We start from the raw sequence: 18,962 nt of genomic DNA on the forward strand, positions 1-18,962 counted from the left end.
AGTCAATGATACAAAACTTTGCTTAAAGATACAGAATTTGTTCATGTGTCGACAGATGTTTCGCGACAAGTTGTAGTGTTCCCCAGTCAGTCTCCTTGGTATAAGGAAGGCATTCCACAGCTGGACAGACATGCAAATGCAGAAATAGGACTTGAGCAGTAAAATAGCGAACAGAAACTTGAAGTGGTGTAATTGTACATTTAACATGGAGCGACTCAGATTGATTTTTCTTCATTTTTTTATAGGGCTGCTGTTCTTCCCCCAATGGACTTAAAAAACTCTCTAGATGATTGCATGGAGGCTATGGATCTATTTCTTAATAACAGATTCAGCGAAAGTCTGGAAAAGCTCCAGCCTAGGTGAGCATCACTTGGTTTGGTTTCAGTGCAATCTAAGTTAGTACAGTAGAGAGTTGATTATCCAAACTAATTGAGACCCAGGATAGTTCGGATAATCAGACTGTTCGGATAATCAAACATACATTGAATTGGATTAAAAAAAATGCATGTTTTTCAATCATTCAGGGATTCCAGTGGACAATGAAGAATATTTTCCACATAAAAGCAAGCTACAAGCTTAAAAAACATGCACAAGTGAATATGTATAACATTTACATATTCAGACTTTGATTTTTCCTACCCAAAAACTTGAGAAGGCTGCATTCGGATAATTGATGTTTCTGATAATTGATGTTCGGATAATCGACTCTCTACTGTACTACAAACCTGCACAATTAATTTCAGCTGATGTGCTTAATAGGAGGGTTTTAAATTTGGTAACAGCAAATTCACTGCAAGTATGCATGACCCCAAAGTCAAGAGAGCACCAGTGTATTGCTGGTATTTCTTGTACTTTGATTTTATTTATGCTTCAGTGGTAATGGATTAATTTGTGGTTTAACAACTGGATGGTGTATTTCTGGCTTGCTTCACTGTTTAGAAGTGCTGTCAAGTGGCAATATGCACCATTATCAGGTCACCTAACCCGAGTATCTGCTATTCTAATAAGTTCTCACTCTGAATGCCAGCATTAAGGAAAATGATCTTTGTCGTATAGAATACTGTTTAATTCACCTAACAAGTGTACGAAATGGTGTCATAGTCTTTTATGGAATCCTACCTTTCATGTCTGAATGTACTCCCTTGAGGCTGGTTGAACTATAAGGTCAAAATTTATTTTATTATAGAAGCTTTCCCTTCCAAGAGACTCTAGGCTGGGGATACATCCCAATGCATAACTCCATCAGAAGTGAAACAAGCATAAGTGTGGGAGCTGGAAAGGAGTTAAAAGAATACAAACTACTGATAATGACCTCAGTACTACTCCACATACAGGAATTGACAAAGCAAAGTCATTCTGTGGCTACATGATAGGGCATGGTGCATGAGGTTTGAGGGTATCTTGTCTAGCTAGAAATGGGTTAAGTGGGGTGCCCCTCAGGGTTATGTACTGCAGCCACTTTGTCTTAGACTTTTCACAGATGTATAAGAAGTGGGCTATAGGTAACCAATATGCTGATTATTTGTAAACTGGTAACATAATTACTTCAGTAAAATATGCAGGAGGTCCCCAAGATGATCTCAAAGTTTATACACCCAGTGCAATAATGATGATCTCATGCTAATGGCAGTAAATGCAGTATCTTGAAGCTGTGATAAAAAGGATATAAATTAGCATCGCAAAATAAATGATATAATCATAAAAAGATACCATCATTAAAGATCTTGGGACAGTGACAGCAGTTTATAAATTCTGTTCTGACCAATGTTTGTCTACCAGAATCAGAAAACGATGTTATGTAATCTGCTTACTTCTAAAGGGAATGTCTAGTTATTTCAGGGAAAGCACTGTATCACTTTATGCCTCACTGATCTGACCCATACCTCTTAATGTCTTTGTTCAAGAAATCAGGACAAAGTCAAAAATAATGAGGTGACAAAGAGCCGAAATCAAGAACAATTAAAAAAAAATATTATTCTAATTCACTTAAAAAGTTAATAGAGCAGCAGGTTGTGCATCAGCATTCATATTTCTGAACAGGAGGAAGTGTTAAACTGTAATGCCTGGTGTTATTGAAGGTAATCCTCAGTAATTTACCAGAAAAAAAAAATTGAATTTGAAAAAATGGACATTCTGCAAAATCACTTAATTTTGTAGCCTTTGAACAATGTGCCTAAAAAATTAGAAAAGTTGTAATAATTCCTTAATAGAAAAAAATGCAGAAATGGAAAATGTGAATTTTGCAGAAAACCTTCAGGAACTTTCACTGTATTCTGTTTTTTATAGGTTATACATAGGTATCCTTCACTAGCACTATAAGGCAATGTCTGATCTGATCTTATTTGAAAGTCTATGCCTGGAATACACTGATGGGAGATCTAAAATAAGATATTGGGAAATGGAAAAAAGTGACAGGCACTTTACACAAAATTTGCAAGATAATGGAATAAGCATCTCTTTATAGCCAGAAAATTTATATTAACTTCCATCAAAAATAATCTTGATATGTATATGAAAAATGGGCGGCCGCAGTGGTGTAGCAGTTAGAGTTGTTGCCTCACAGTAAGAGGTTCGCCGGTTCGATTCTCAGTTGGGGTTCTTTCTGTTTGGAGTCTGCATGTCCTCCCTGCAGTTGCATAGGTTTCCTCCAGGTGCTCCAGTTTCCTTCCACATTCCAAAGGCAATCACTAAACTGGCCATATGTGTGAGTGTGTGTGCGAGTGAGTGGTACAGAAGAACTAACATGGCAGGGTTAGCCACCCGGTAGTGTAAACCATGGTTTTGAGATGATTGTCACTGTTAAAGTGACACCCCGACCCCATGTGCAAAATGGGTAAAAGGGGTTGAGGATGGATGGATGTATATGAAAAGTAGAAAATAACAACATGGGTTGTGGTAGTCATGAATCAAGCAAGTCCCAGGTTGACAACTAAACTTAAAACTATGACTAATCAAGCCCATAGATTTGTAATAAAAATAAGTCCAAAATCAGTAGACCTTATGCCCTGGTATGTGGTTAGTAGTATGAGTTACACCAACATAACATTCAATCATTCCCAATCCAAGATTAGCGTACTACACCTAACTATGCCTGGATGCATATATTCAACTTGCTGAAAACAGGCAAATGTACCCAAAATTTAAGGTAGGCAAGTGCATAGTCAGTATTTTAAACAAAAGTTTAACTGCATTCTGTTGTCTATGTTAAGTTACTTTTTTGACTATATATGTATTAGAGCTTTTCCCTCCTTTGTCTGCCTGCAAATGGACTATTCTTAGTGAAACATCATAGATAACAGAGTATATATATCAATTTCATCCTGTGGATTCCTTAATGATGGCAGCTAAAAATGAAGGAAAATGGATAAGTAAGCAGTAATGTCTAACAAGGCGGGGGCAGTACTTTGGAACTAAAAGGCCACCTAGGGGTGTTGAAGGTCTGTTAGGACATTATTGCACGTAAAAGATGAGCAATCTGTTAAATTGCTTTGCACTGTTTTGCTAGTATGTGCTATTTTTTACATATTCTTGATATTCAATAGTTTTTTTCCACTTAATGTTTGAAAGTTGGTGTATGATATGAAATTGTTGGAGGAAGTATTTTGTATCTAAAATATAAATGTTTATATATGACAACTGAACTGATAATTTGTAAAATCCACCTTACAAACACACACACACACACACACACACACACACACACACACACACACACACACACACACACACACACACACACACACACACACACACACACACACACACACACACACACACACACACACACACACACACACAAAGTACCTCTCAAATATTCAGAATTTTGCAGAGTGTTCATGATTCTGCTGCATATTTCTGATCTGGCTCTTCTAAAACATTTGATTTTCTGGTAAATTATTAACAAATACTAGTTCACATGTACAACAAAGTAGCAGTGACTTGAAAATGCTATGTTAACGTTTTGCTGTTTATTTTTTAGGAATTCTGTATTTCTGGAGGGTCACTGCCTTTTCATTATACGTGTTACTGTTGTTTCTTTCGGCTTTTCCCGGTTAGGGGTCGCCACAGCGGAACTCCGGTCCACTAATGATTGGTAGTTGATTTTTACGTGCCGAGTTACCAGCCCTGACGCACAACCTTCAACGAAGGTACGCTATTCTTTAGGTTCATAGGTTCATAGATTAGAACTAGGCTAACTGCCCTTGTGAGCCATTTTAAGCCTAGCTAATTATCCCTTGTGAGACTCAAATGCTGCACCTTGTGTTTATAAGGCAAACACCTTAACCATTAGGCCACCCTCCCAACTTTTGTTTTTATAACACATTTTGTAAAACCTGTTTATGCTTTCATTGAGAGAAACACATTACTATTTCACCAAGAGATTGTTTTGCTACTGTTGCAATGGGATTTATGCCCCCTGTCAGCACTCTGACACCCACTTTGAAATTCAGTATCTGATGTGGTTGTACATTTTAGCAGCTTGTGGTTTGCACAGAATTTTGAAAAGTAAGATAAGCCTGTCAATGCTACAAATTCACCTTCTTTATGCAGTGGGTCTACTGTACAATCTTTCTGAGAGTTTATGAATTGTAATTTGCCTTCTGTACATGTTACAGTTTTACTTAGCATATGCCGTGGTTACTGAAGAAAGAACAAATGATTGTTTTTGCTTATTGCATGGCGATTTGTTGCCGTTAAGTGTAAGATCTTGTTTTTACCTGACTCTTCTTGTACATTAACATAACCCTTTGTAATGGTGGTTTTCCAGTGATAATTTGTCGTTGTTTAAGTCCATTTGTAATACATACTAATAATATTCTAAAGTATCTTCAGTGACTTATAGGAAGGTGTGTGTACTTTCACAGGCACACAGTGGTCAGCAGTGATGTGTTAGCGTCTCCTGTTAATTGGCAATAAATTACCAGTACCACTTCTGTTCAAACTTTTTTCCATTTAACCACTCCTTTCTTGCATTTCCTTAATTGCAGGAGTATATTTACATACTGTTATCAACAGAGTCCTTTCTCTGTGAAATGCATCTCGCTTGTAACTTCCTTGACACTGGGCATTAGTTATTTTAATGATTTCTGTTTTATTCTAGTGTTAACTGCTAACATTACACTTGTTAACCAAATGCTGGTGTGTGTGTGTGTGTGTGTGTGTGTGTGTGTGTGTGTGTGTGTGTGTGTGTGTGTGTGTGTGTGTGTGTGTGTGTGTGTGTGTAAGACTAATAATAAAGTGTCTCCTTTTTCTTTTGGAAATGGGGTGTTTATTTGGTTGTCCTAGTGAGGGATCACTGCTTTGGTGTCCACTGCAACTATTTCATTAATGAGTGTAGATAAGTAAAGAATAGTCTTATATTCTTAGGAACTGAAAGACTCAGTTGCAGCTTTTGCAATTTTTACCCTAAAGAATGCTCAGTGCTGCATTGGAAAGTACAAAGGTACCCTTTGTATTAATGTACTAAAGTGCCTGATTAGTGAATCACTTTAAACACTCCTGACATTGCCATTTCTGTTGCTGCAAATGATTTTAACACCTTTTCATTAATTCATTTTTACCATATTCATTTTTTTAACTGATATTGTAAAATTATTTACTGTATGCTTAACACTGACAGCTTCACCACTGACTCTGAGAAGCAACAGTAATTCAAACTCTTTGAAGGCCTATGTAGCTGTAGAAAAAACTGTATATAAATTTAGCACTGACTTTTACCCTGCTGCACCGTTTAACCGACCCGCTGAGAAAAAAGACATTTGTATCTGTTTGTATCAACTCATTGTAAACAACCTGAGCAATTTTGTGTTAGTAGCCAGTTACTCCATTTGTGACAGATGTGGGTCTCTGCAAATGATCTTCAGCGAGGGCCAGTGTAACAGTCGAGCCTAACATTATCACACCTACTTTGGCTTTATTCCCCGCCTGCCTGTTAAACTGCATCCCCTTATGTCCTTTGTAGGCTTAAGCTAGTCCTGCTCTTGTATATCATAGAACTTTGGTAGGAATGCAAAACGGTCTCATACAGCCAGAGTTGCTATCTCATCACAAATAAGAGGCAAGTTCAGAAAACAAGGCAAGAATCTCCACACAGGTATAAATGAAGCTAGTATAGCAGTTTATTAAGCGCTTTCGTCTGTGTATAACAATAGACTTCTTCAGAATGAACATTACAGCTGAAAAACACACTTGGATACTGTTCCTTACAAAAGCACATGACTTTGTTGACCAGTAAAAACTTTAAAACAATTAGTAGTATAAACTTCCTTAAACAAAGCACTATAATTAATTAAATCGAAATGAATGCTAAATAAACAAAAATGCATATTTAAAAAAATATTTAAAACAAATATATCCCTAAATGACCATGAACCACACTACTAAAGTTTCATATAACATAAGAACGCAGTTTTAAAAGACTGCCTATATTAAGACTGTCGTTAAGACCAGGGCTCACATGGGCATTGAGTTTGACCTGCCAACATAATTCTCGAAATTCAAGGAAGTCAGGCCATGGACCACCACGTGGATCTTTTGTGACCCCTTCCAGTACTACAAAATTTAAAATTATGTGAAGGAAATGTTTCCACATGTTTATATAGGGCACTGTTGGTATGTGAATTTCGGATGTCCCTACAATGCTCATATATTCTTTCTTTGAGCCTTCTTATAGTTTTCCCTATATAAAAACCAGTGCACAACGTGCACAATGTTGCATAAATTACTCCATGTGAGTTGCAAGTAAATTGACCATTTGGCCTAATAAAAGTGTGGTTAATTTTTACTTTGTCTATGTTGTATATATAACTGCACTGTGAACAAAAGCCACATCTCTTAGTGCCTGTATCTCATTTGAGTGGCAATGCAGACTCACCTCTTACTAACAGATTTTTGATAGTGATCCCTCTTCTATAAACTGTCTGGGGTTTAGGTCCTAACCTTTCTAAAATGTCACTTTGTTCATAAAAAATCTGCCAGTTTTTGACCAGAATGTTATAAATGTTGAAATGATCAACTGAAAATTTTGTGACAAAAGAACATGTGTATTCTTTAATGACCCTGTCTCTTTCTACATTAATGCTAGTGTCTGGGGTATACTCTGTTCATAGTTCATAGGTTGGTACTAGGCTATTGGCCCTAGGGCCTATACAAGCCTAGCCATAACAATTCCCTGGATATTTCTTCCCACAATATTTACTTCTCTGGACCCCTGTCTAGCAGGGCGACTGACATGATCCCCGGGGTGAATTTCCTATCTCCCATCCAATCATCAAGGTTCCTTTTGAAGAGGGCCAATGAGGCGCTCTGCTTGACATATATGGGCAGTCTATTCCAGACTATGGGGAGTCACTGGGTCAGGAACCTATCCCTCCAGCATGTTTTGTTCATTGTGATGACAAGGTTTAGATCTCTGGAGCATGTGGCTCTGAGGGATTGGGATTTCCTTAAGTGTAGCATGTTCAACAGCTCAGGGTTTGACATGGCCTTGTATGTTAAGCAGAGATCACCTCTGAGTAGATGACATGTCACAGAGTATAGCTGGAGTTTTTTTTAGACGGTCAGCATATGGCATCTGCTTTAGGCCTGTGATTCTTTTAGTGAGATATTTCTGTGGCCGCTGTTGCAGATGTCTTGTGAGGTACATACCAAACTGGGCATTATAATCTCTATAATGGGTCTAATGAGGGATGAGTACAGTGGGACAATGACCTCCTTTATTCTGGATGAAAAGCCCTTAGTGATGAGGTGTGCCACATAGAAGGATTTCCTGACTGTTGTGGCGATGTGGTTATCAAAACTGAGACCACTGTCCACCTGTGTCCCTATGTCTGTCATCACACTTTCAATGTTTAGTGTACTGCCACCTATGTGGTAATTCATGGGTACATGTTTTTTTCCAAAGGGGATAACTATACATTTCTTGGCATTAAGCTTGAGCCCATGGCTCTGGCACCAGGCATCTGTTTCTGTAAGGCCCTTTTGTAGAATATCCATATAATTTGAGGATTCAATAATGGCTCCCAGTTTGCAGTCATCTGCAAACTTTGTTAGCCAGAGTCCCTTAGGGTTGGCCTGTACTTCAGAGAAGTAGATGCCAAACAAGAGTGGTCCCAGGACTGAACCCTGAGGTACTCCACTTGTCACTTGTCTGGAGCTGGATTTGGAGTCTGCTACTTTTACAGTCTGGGTTCTAAGGCCCCTTTTTCTCTCTTTAAAATTACTTCTTGTTGAATAGAGGTCACTAATTCAAATGGATACTCTATAGCGATGAACACATTAAAAAGTATTTCACTTTGGTGTAAAAATCCTGGTCAGTACTGACCATCTGAGCTAGTCGTACAAACTGGCCTTTAATAATCCCTTTCTTAACGTGGTCAGGATGGTTACTGCAAAAATGTAAAAGGCTGTTACAATATGTGGGTTTTCTATATAAGTCACTAACAAAACACTGTCCCTGCTGGTCTTTTTTGATTTTCACATCTAAATAGTTGACCTCGTGAAGTCTGTATGTGTGACTGAATCTTAAAAAATCTGTAATGTTGTTGATGCATGATAGAAATTTGTTGATGTCTTTGGTGTCCCCTTTCCATAGAAAAAATAAATAGTCAGTGTAACGTAAATATAATTTTACATTTATTGGTAAAATGGGAGGTAAAAAGAAACTTCCTGTCCCACATTAACACTGTAATATTGGCAAAAATTGGGGCAAAAATGGCCCCCATATCTACACCTGAGTTTTGTAAAAAAATATTGCCCTTCAAAATAAATGAAGTTGTTTTTTAATACAACTTCCATAAGGGTTACTAGTGTAGCTACCTGTTCATTACTAAAAACATGTGCATCATACACAAACCAATCATTACTTATGGAATGTGGGATCACATTAAAAAAATTAACTACATCAACAGTTAAACATATATAGGTTTCGTCATATTCAACATTGTTGAGTTTTTTCAGAAAATCCGAAGAGTCTACACATATATGTCCCTCGTCTTTAACTACATCTTTCAGTACAGTGTCAATGTATTTTCCCAAAGAGTGTGTTTTTGATCCCCTTGCACTAACAATCAACCTCAAAGGGGGTTGTGTTTGTCCTTATGTACCTTTGGAATCCCAAATATACTAGGGACTCTGGGGTATTTTGTATACAAGTATTCTGCTAGGTCATGGCTAATCTGGCCTTGATCTTCCAAATCTTTAATAATTATGTCAATCTTATAATGTGAAATGTTCACAAAATTCCTAGAAATTTTTCATACATTGTCCCATCAAGTATGGAAATATTCATTCTGTTGATGTAATCCTGTTTACCCATGACCACAACCCCACCCCACCTTTGTCATGGTTTCATCACTCTGAGTGCTTTATCATTACAATTGTCAACATACCATTCAGTATTACGATTCAACATTGCCCTGAAGTCAAATTCACTCAATTTTTCAAAAAACAACAAACAGTTCGTTAGAGGTGGATTAAATACACTTCGCTTTCACAACATATTAGAACTTACACCTTGCAAAGTATTATTAAACATGAGTTTAAAGTTCAAGTTCCTAATGAAATGTTTTAAATCTAAAATGAGGTCAACAATACTAGACCTCCTTGCAGGCATGAAAATTAAAGCCTTTACTGAACAAATTAACGGCAACCAGCTCTAGTGTTTGGGTAGAAAAGTTGTATGAAGTGAAATCACCTGATGTGTTGCAAATTCAAATAGGATATTCCAGGTAATACGTCGACATTTCATTTAAGGAGAGACTGTCATTGTTGGAATTGTATTCCGCCTGGTGTATTCCCTCTTCTGACCCTGAAATTGCTTTGACTGTTGTTTGCCAGAAACTTTGTAATTTCATGTTGTTCTGTAGATGTTCTTCGTGTTCCATTGTTGCAGTCATCACATTTGGGTTATCCTGCCAGGGGTAGCCCTCAGTAGGCCCGAATACCAGAGGCTTAATATTTCTGCATCGGCTGCTGTCACTTCAGGACTGACATCAGGTCATCAGTGGTGTAAAATCAGGCAGCCGACGCCATTACATCAGTCTTTCTTGCTGAGGAGCCCGAAGAAGAAGCAGTTTGCACGAGTGTTGGTCAGCTGCTACCTGAGTTTTCATTTCTGAAATGAAGTTGAAATCTTCTAAAGCTAAGTACCCTGTTGGGGATCTTATTTTCTTGCTCTAACCTATGTCAGAAAAAGCTAACAATTGTCTCGCCTGCGGAAAGCAAATACTGCACCGTGACTTCCATTCTTACTGCGTCACCTGTTTAGGCCCAGACCACGACGTCCCTCGCTGTCACTTTTGTGCTTTGTTCAACGCCAGAACTATACGTTATTGGGCCCTTATTGTAGCTAGATATTTTCGCTCTCAGTCCTCAAATTTTAATATGGCTTCAGTAAGCCATCCGAGTACTGATTTTCTGAAAAAACATAAGGATAAAGACAGAGACAGACCACACAGGTCCAAAACTGCTGACAACACTTCCACTAAGCTAGTCGTCAGTTCTCTGGTCCTTAGTGAGGCGCTTTCACAGCCCTTGATGCCCACTTTTGTAGATTCGCAGGCCACTACCGAGACCCTTTCAGAGTCCAGTATGCCACAAGACTCTTCTTCAACTAAGGATCCTGTGGATGTCTCTAACTTGGATGGGTCCGGAGCCACTGAGCAGGCACCAGCTTTCGAGGAAGTACTTCGCACTACTGATACTCGACACAGACTGATGACTTCTTTCGTGTCTTCAGTTCTTTCCAAAACTACCAAGTTTCTAAGGCCCAGGGTACAAACTACACCCGAAAAACTGACAACTCAAGCTCAGGCAGCTACTTCCTTGCCTCAATTTCAAATGCTTAAAATGGCGGAAGACCTTATTATGCTTATTAGGGGAAGCCAGGCTACCCCTTCCAAAGGAAAAAGAGACTCAGTGAATTCTTAGATTTATCACAGCACAGACCTTTGGCCATTCCTCCTGTCCTGGATGTTGTGGATGATGTTTTTATGGAATCCAGTTTGACTCCTGACACCCTTCCTCCTGCTCCCAGGAAACCTGACCGGTATTACAGAGTCCCTGACTCTCACAAATTTCTTTTCAAAAATCCTACTGCTGACCCAGAGGTCATCTCTCAAGGACCTAAAGGAATTAAAGCAACTTCAGCTAAGAATCCCACCCCCTCAGATAGGGATTCCTGAGCTTTAGACAGATGGGGTAAAAAAAGTATACTCCACTGCTACTCTTGCTATTAGAGCATTAAATTGTCAGTTCCACATGCTGAAATATCATCAGCATACCATGGAACTCCTCAAACAAAAAATGTCTTCCTTTCCTGCTTGTGCAGAAAATAAAGAATTACAACAGCTAATGCATTCTGCAAGTCAAGTAACTAAGCACACCTTGCAATGTGGCTTTGATGCCCTAGAAGCATCTTGCAGGGCTGCAGTCACTGGTTCTGTCCTTAGAAGGCATGCTTGGCTTAAGGAACAGACCTTGCCAGACCACGTCAAATCCAAATTATTGGACGCACCATTGAACAAAGACAACTTATTTGGTGCCAAGACAGAAGAGGTCTTAAAAAAGATGGAAGAAAAAGCTAAATCTATGCAGACAGTTAAAGACTTCTTACAGGTCCAGCCTCCGAGGTTCAGTAGACATTGCCCTTCCAAGCACTGGTCCTTTCCTACCCCCTCCAGGCCAGCTCAGCCCAGACCCAGGGGAAAGAGACACCCCCCCCCCCAGACAGCAGCCCCAGCTTGTGCCCATAGGAAGAAAACTCTCCTTCCATGCAAGCAACTGGGCCACTATTACCAACGACTGATAGGTCCTCAACATAGTGTCCCAGGGATACAAATTTTATTTCCACACTCCGCCAACCCCAAAAGGGTTCCCAGATCTTCCTCCAAACCAGTGGGCAGAGGCCAGAAAGCAAGTCCTTTTCCCTGCTCTCCATGAGGGCAATACAGCATATTCCTGCAGAACAGATAGGCCAAGGTTACTCCAGACTCTTCCTGGTACCCAGAAAAGAGGGCACATGCTGCCCCATCCTCTATCTATCCATTCTAAACACCTTTCTGGTGATACCAAAATTCACCCTCCCGCAGCTTTTACCAATGCTTTCCAAGGATGCTTGGTTAGCCACCCTAGACCTAAAAGAGGCCTACCTACACATCCCAATCAGGGAATCGTGCAGGAAATACCTAGATTTCAGGGCAGGATCTATGCACTTTCAGTCCACTGTGCTTCCCTTTGGCTTATCCACTGCTCTGAGTTTTCACAAAATGCCTGGCTCCCACCATTGCTTTTTGCAGGCAAAGAAATATTCAAATTTACCTATACTTAGACGATTGCCTGATTCAGACAGACAGGAAAAGCTGTTTCAGCACCTGACTTTTGTAAAGGACCTACTGACCTCCCTGGGGTATACTATCAATGAAAAGAAATCAAAACTAGTCCCCACACAAAAAATTGTATTCCTGGGAGCAAGCCTGGACACAGCATCCCAGATGGCATTCCTTACTCCAGAAAAACAAGCCTACCTGACAGGCTACTTCTCTCAACTAGTCACCAGAACCCAGTTATCCGCAAGGAAAATCCTGCAAGCTCTAGGGTTCCATGGCTTCATGCATCCTACTCATTCCATATGCCAGACTGCATATGAGGAAACTGCAGTTGTACCTAAAAAGCCTTTGGTGTCAACACTGTCAAGACCTGGAAGCTCTCATACCAATGATACCTTGTCTAAGGAAAGATTTTCTTTGGTGGGCAGAAGCTTGCAACCACAAAAAGGGACTTCCCTTCTCACAACCCCCTGCCACCCAGACCCTCACCATAGATGCATCAGACTATGCCTGGGGTGCACACCTGGACGGCAGGTGCATTCAGGGCCACTGGAGCCCAAAACAAATGCATCTGCACATCAACCAAAAAGAGATGTTAGCTGTTCAGCACATCCTGACAGCCTTCAGACTCCTAATCTCCCTGGGGCCTCTACTGATCAAAACAGACAACACCACAGTTATGTGGTATATCAACAAACAGGGAGGGACTCACTCTTATCCTCTCTGTAGGCTCACCATGACCCTTTGGTGCACACCCTCAGCCATGCAACTACACCTGCTAGCACAATTCCTGCCAGGCTCTCTAAACTCTCTGGCAAACAACTTAAGCAGAAACCTGCTAGACCCACACAACTGGCAGCTAGACCACACAACCTTCACCCTTGTAACCCAGAAATGGGCAGCCCGAAGGTCGACCTGTTTTCTGAGCTGATGATTGGAGTGGGAGGCAAATTCTGCACCAGGAAACCTCACAGCAAGGCCTGGAAAGTGGATGCTCTATCCTTCCAGTGGGTAAACCTCTCGATCTATGCATTTCCCCCTCTACCACTCATATCAAGGGTACTGGTTAAAATAAGGGAGGAAAAACCGAGGGCAATTCTGATTGCCCCAGACTGGCCACGCCAGCACTGGTACCCACTGCTGCGCAGCCTGTCACCCCTGCCACCATGGCACCTACCTCAAATCCCTACACTCCTGACCTAGGGGAATGGAGAATTCATGCATCCCCAATTGCAGACCCTCAACCTGACAGCCTGGCTTATTCCATGACCACCCCTCAAGCTGCCAGCCTAAGCAAACAAGTCCTAGATGTTATACATGAGGCCAGATGCCCCAGCACTAGGAAATCCTATGCTGAAAAGGTTTTGCACCTGGATCCAGGTTAAGGGAGCCAGAACGGCACAGCCCTCCCTACCTCTCATCCTGGATCACCTGGCAGACCTACTACACAGGGGTCTATCCTTCTCTTCTATTAAAATTCATGCCTCTGCCATCTCTGCTCATTACAGCACAGAGCCTCCTCTATTCTCACACCCTCTCATCAAACCATTCCTAAGAGAGGTTAACAACTTAAGGCCACCCAGAAGAGCTCCCATCCCAGCTTGGGACCTTAACTTTGTTTTGGAAAAGCTCACCCTACCCCACTTTGAACCTGTAGCTTCAGCAGAGTTAAAATTTCTCTCTTGGAAAACAGCCTTGCTTCTGGCCATCACTTCAGCTAGAAGAGTTTCGGAGCTACAAGCACTCATGGCTGTAGAGCCCTTCATCATTTTCCATGCTGTGACAGGGTCTCCCTCAGGACTAACCCAACTTTCTTGCCTAAAGTGGTGTCCAGTGTGGTTCTCAACCAATCCATGCATTTGCTCACCTTTTCCCTAACCCACAAAACAAGGGGGAAAGGATTCTGCACTCTCTAGATGTGCACAGACAGCTCAGATTCTATCTGGACAGGACTAAATCTTTCAGAAAAACTGATCAATTGCTAGTCAGCTTCGCAGCAGGAGCAGAGGGCAAGGCCATGTCCAAACAAACAATCTCCAAATAGATAGCACACTGCATCCATTTCTGCTACAGACAGCACGGGAAACCACCCCCAAAGGGGGTCAGGACACATTCCACCAGAGCAACCTCCACCTCTGTAGCCTTTCTCAGAGGTGACTCCACCAGAGACATCCTGGAGGCTGCAACATGGACATCTGTTCATACCTTCACCAAGCAATACCACCTGCCTATCTTCTCCAAATCCAGGGCAGGCTTTGCCACCACAGTCTTGCAGGGCATCCTAGCCAGCCCACAGTCTTCTTGACTGCCTCCACCCTTTTCTTCAGTTTTGGGAATCAACCCAAATGTGATGACTGCAACACTGAAACACGAAGAACATAGTACAGTTGTATACACTTACCATAAATGTAGATGTTCGAGTGTGTTCACTGTTGCAGTCCTGGTATCCTTCCTCCTTCCCCCTTGTCTCTCTCTCTCTTCCTCTCTCATTACAGGGATTTTTTGGTATTTACTTTCTACTGGTGGTGTTCTTCCACCATAAACTAGCTCCCTATTGGGGGGCTGCTGACAGTTAGGGCAAGAAAAACTGATGTAATGATGTTGGCTGCCTGATTTTTATACCACTGACGACCTGACACCAGTCCTGAAGTGACAGCAAGCGAAGCAGAAATACTAAGTCTCTGGTATTCGGGCTGACTGAGGGCTACCCCTGGCAGGATAACCCAAATGTGATGACTGCAACAGTGAATACACTCGAACATCTACATTTATGGTAAGTGTACACAAATGTATTTTTCCTTGTTGCTCCTGGTTGCACATCTCATCACTTCAGGTAGTTCACTTCCCATATCAACAACACGTATTTCACCTGCTCAAGTGCTCATGTTTACTCACCACTATAATTTCCTTTGGAGATTTTCAGTCAAACTGAATAAATTGAAAAAGGTGATTGTGGTAAACTGTGGCCATTGTTCATCATCATCATCATCATCATCCCCCTTTTTTTCTCCCTAATTTTCTACTTGGGTTTGGGGTGCTACATTAACTGTTGCAATCTCGTCTCAATTTAATTTTACTCTCCTACCTTCTTTGAAAGGCATGTCTGACTGTAGCAGGGTTTCTCTCACACAATCCATTCATCTCTTTGGATGCTCTCATTTCCTTTTGCCTTCTTTCTGTCTTTTCCAAGTAGTCTTTCCTGCACATGTACGCAAACCACTGTAATCTGTTTTATTTGTCTTTCTCTGCAATTGGAGCTACTTGGGCTTCTGCTCTTTTGCCATTATTTCTTTGTCTGTCTCACAGTCTGCATCCTACCACCCTTCTCAGGCACTTCATCTCCATCACCTCTATATTCCTCAACTGCTCTGCCTTCACTGCCTAGGTTTATGTACCATACATAGGTACTGGTCTCACCTTATATATGTCAAACACCACCTCTGCCACTCTGTGCTAGTTAGCTGAAGACCCTCTAATTCTAGCTTTGACATCCTCATTCAGACTTCCCTTCTCCTCGACCACCCCTCCCAGGCATATCTTCAACTGTCCAAATTTTTGGCTCATATTTTTAGTTTGTTCCTCATAAAATTTTTGGTTTTCTGGCAAATCACTGGGATGGTCTTAGGACTGAAATCACTAAATAATGATGCATATTTGAGTTTCAGACTTCATATCCTTCAGAAAATTATGTTAAAATAAACCCTGTTAGTCTAGCAACTTCATAAGTTTATAAGAGCAATATTTAAAATATGCCTTTGTCCCCCAATTTTTTCAGGCATTGTCCAGATTTTTTGCACTAAGAGGCTGAGAGGTATGCTCCCAGGTACTTGAAGCTGTTAAATTGTTCCACTGTTTTCCCATCTACTGCCTAAATTCTCAGCTTCTTTTGATTTCCTCCATTTGCTGTCATTACTTTTCTGTACTCTGTTTTATCCTGTGCCCCTTCACTTTTCTATTCCATTCCTCTTTCCTTTGCAGAAGTTCTTGTTCAGAGTCTGTCTGCAATGTCTAATCATCTGCATACAGCAACTTTGTTGATCTGTCCTCGCTGACCTGTTTGCTAATCTAGTACATCACCAGTATGCACAGCAGTGGGCTGAGAGATGAACCCGGATGCACAACCAGTTCCACTGGGAACCCCTCTGCAAGTCCAAACACTGTTCTTGTGTTATTCAGTCCTTGTACATAGCCTGCACTAATTCTACCAATGTTTCTGGATCTTTGAACCATTGCAGGACTACCCAAATTTGCTTTCTTGGGACCTTGACATATCCGTTCTCTAAGTCAAGCAATGACCATTTCGACTCTTTCCTCATCTTTGCCTTTTTTTCAACTGTTTCACTGCAAACATCAGGTTAGTCATGCTGCAGCCTGATCTGAATCTGAACTGCTCATCTCCTGTCTTGCTTTCTGCTATTCTGCATATTTTCATTCAGTGTGACGGGTTTGGTACTTATTTACTTCCCACAATTATGAATGTCCTCATTGTTGTACACCGTCACTAGTATGTTTATTCTGCAGTCATCTGGGATGTGTCTTTCTCTCTATACTTCCTCGAGTACCCTCAGGAGCCATTTCTCCCCTAGCTCACCCAACATCTTGATTATATCTGCTATGACCTCATCTGAGACAGTTGCTTTCCCTGACGTAATTTTCAATAAAATGTTATGTTCGTGTAAGTAATGTTTAAACACATTTAAAAATCATGTAAAGAAGCTCATGTGTAGATGTATAGATGTTTTACCCTGCAAGTATAAATGTACACTGTGTGTAACTTAAATGTGGAGCTTTTCTCCCCAGACCACCAATGAAAATGGGTTTTGCCAGTTGGACTTTTTCTGTTTGAGAAGGATAAGTAAATAAATAAATTCCTTAGTGCTGTTCTTACTTCTAGGATGGACTCCTCCTCTTCTTTCATCAGAAGCTGAGCCTAGGTCAGTAAAGCTTCTCTGTTTTTTTTTTCATTTAGAACCTGCTTAAAGTACACTTTCCATATGTCTTTGATGTCCTGTGGACCTGGTAAGCAGGTTGTTGCTGGCATCCCTTATGAGTGTCTGATAACTACCTTCTTTTAAGTGTCTGTCTTTGCAGACTGAGACAGTTTCTTTGTACTATCTACTGAGTCACTTTCCAGGAGGTGGTAGAATGTCTCTGATATCTTATTCTTTGCTGATGCAACTCTTAGCCTCTTTGTTAGCCAGCAGTATTTCTTCTTAGCATGGTCTGCCTTTTCTAGCTCTCTCTTTTTCCTACACTCCTTTTTTTCTTTTTATGATTTCCTGGATGTCTGCATTCAACCACTAGCTTTACTTGTGTACCTTATTTCCAAACTTGGCTTGGCTACATATCTGTTCTGTGGTCCTCATTCCCGTTCTTCTTCAACTCTATTTCCTCTTCTTCCAGATTATTTCCTTGAGCTCTTGTGCTTTTTCTCCACTTAACTTCCAGGTCTTCAGGCTAGTCTCTGTTGTCTTCAGAGACTTCTCTGACCACTGCTTGCAGCTGATTGTGGCAACCAGTGGTTTATGCTGTGGGATGACTGGTTTCACTGGAGATGACTTTGCTGTCGCTGATTACGCCCCATTGCATTTTCCTTACTAGGAGGAAGTCTACCTGAATTGCATGCTGGCCAGTTTTGTATGTGATGTTCTGACTGCCTGTTTTGTTGAACCATGTGTTGGCAACCATCAAGCCATTTTGGTAGACAGAAGTCTACAATGGCCTTTCTTTCTGCAGTCCTGTTACTTCATCCACATGGACCCAGGCACTCCTCATATCCTGTTCTGTCTGTCCTGATATATGCATTCAGATCTCCTATTATCAACACCAATTCATGTTGTCCTGCTTTATCTACTCTTGCAAGTGCTGCCTAAATGCACTCATTTCCTTACTGTCACAACCCTGCTGTGGGGAACAGGCTGAGATTATGAATACTGCCTTATCCTTACCCTGGAGTCTGATTGCCATGAAGCTGTTGAGAGGTTTTCCAGTTAGGGGGTTTTCTTAACATTCTTAACTTTGTTTTAATCTCTGTGGCCGTTACTTCATCCCATTTCATATCCTGTACCGTTGAACTTTTTATTCCTTCTTTTACTTCTTCTGTCTATGTAGCATTTTTGTTATGTTCTACAGGGTCTTCATAGATATCTCACCAAAATGTATTTATCTCTCCGTTTTTGGTGGTATTTCAGTTCCTTTCATCTTGTTTCCCCAGTTCTCCATAAAACATTTTTGGGTCATTGATAAATTACTTATTTTGTACTTTTCTTTTAAATTTGTCTGCCTGTGCTGATATTTTTAGTTAATTATTTGCAATAGTATACAATGGATCCTGATCTGTTCTGATACTGTGCATTGCTTTTGTCCTATTATCTTTCTGAGCATTTTTGTTGATCTATTCCCTCTTCTATAATTTTCTAACCGTGACAGCTCTTGTCTTAATCACTTTAAGTTTTTTTCTGTTTGATATTTCCATGATGGCATATAGGTTCATAGGTTGGTACTAGGCTATCAGCCCTAGGGCCTATACAAGCCTAGCCATAACAATTCCCTGGCTATTTCTTCCCACATTATTTACTTCCCTGGACCCCTGTCTAGCAGGTCGACTGACGTGATTCCGGGGTGAATTTCCTTTCT

The 18,962-nt window shown here is 40.7% G+C and overlaps 1 protein-coding gene across 2 annotated transcripts in view; it reads left to right on the forward strand.

Moving 5' to 3' along the window:
- LOC122812266 (tetratricopeptide repeat protein 39A-like) overlaps positions 1–18,962 on the forward strand; it is an 825,358-nt gene that overhangs the window by 195,967 nt on the left and 610,429 nt on the right. For both annotated transcript variants that reach the window (XM_044084661.1, XM_044084663.1), the window contains exon 2: positions 246–359. In XM_044084661.1, the coding sequence (XP_043940596.1) occupies positions 246–359 (114 nt within the window). The remainder of the gene's footprint in view (positions 1–245; positions 360–18,962) is intronic.

This window comes from Protopterus annectens, chromosome 9.part0 (genome assembly GCF_019279795.1).
Source record: "Protopterus annectens isolate FY-2018-M chromosome 9.part0, PAN1.0, whole genome shotgun sequence".
NCBI classification, from domain to species: Eukaryota; Metazoa; Chordata; order Ceratodontiformes; family Protopteridae; genus Protopterus; species Protopterus annectens.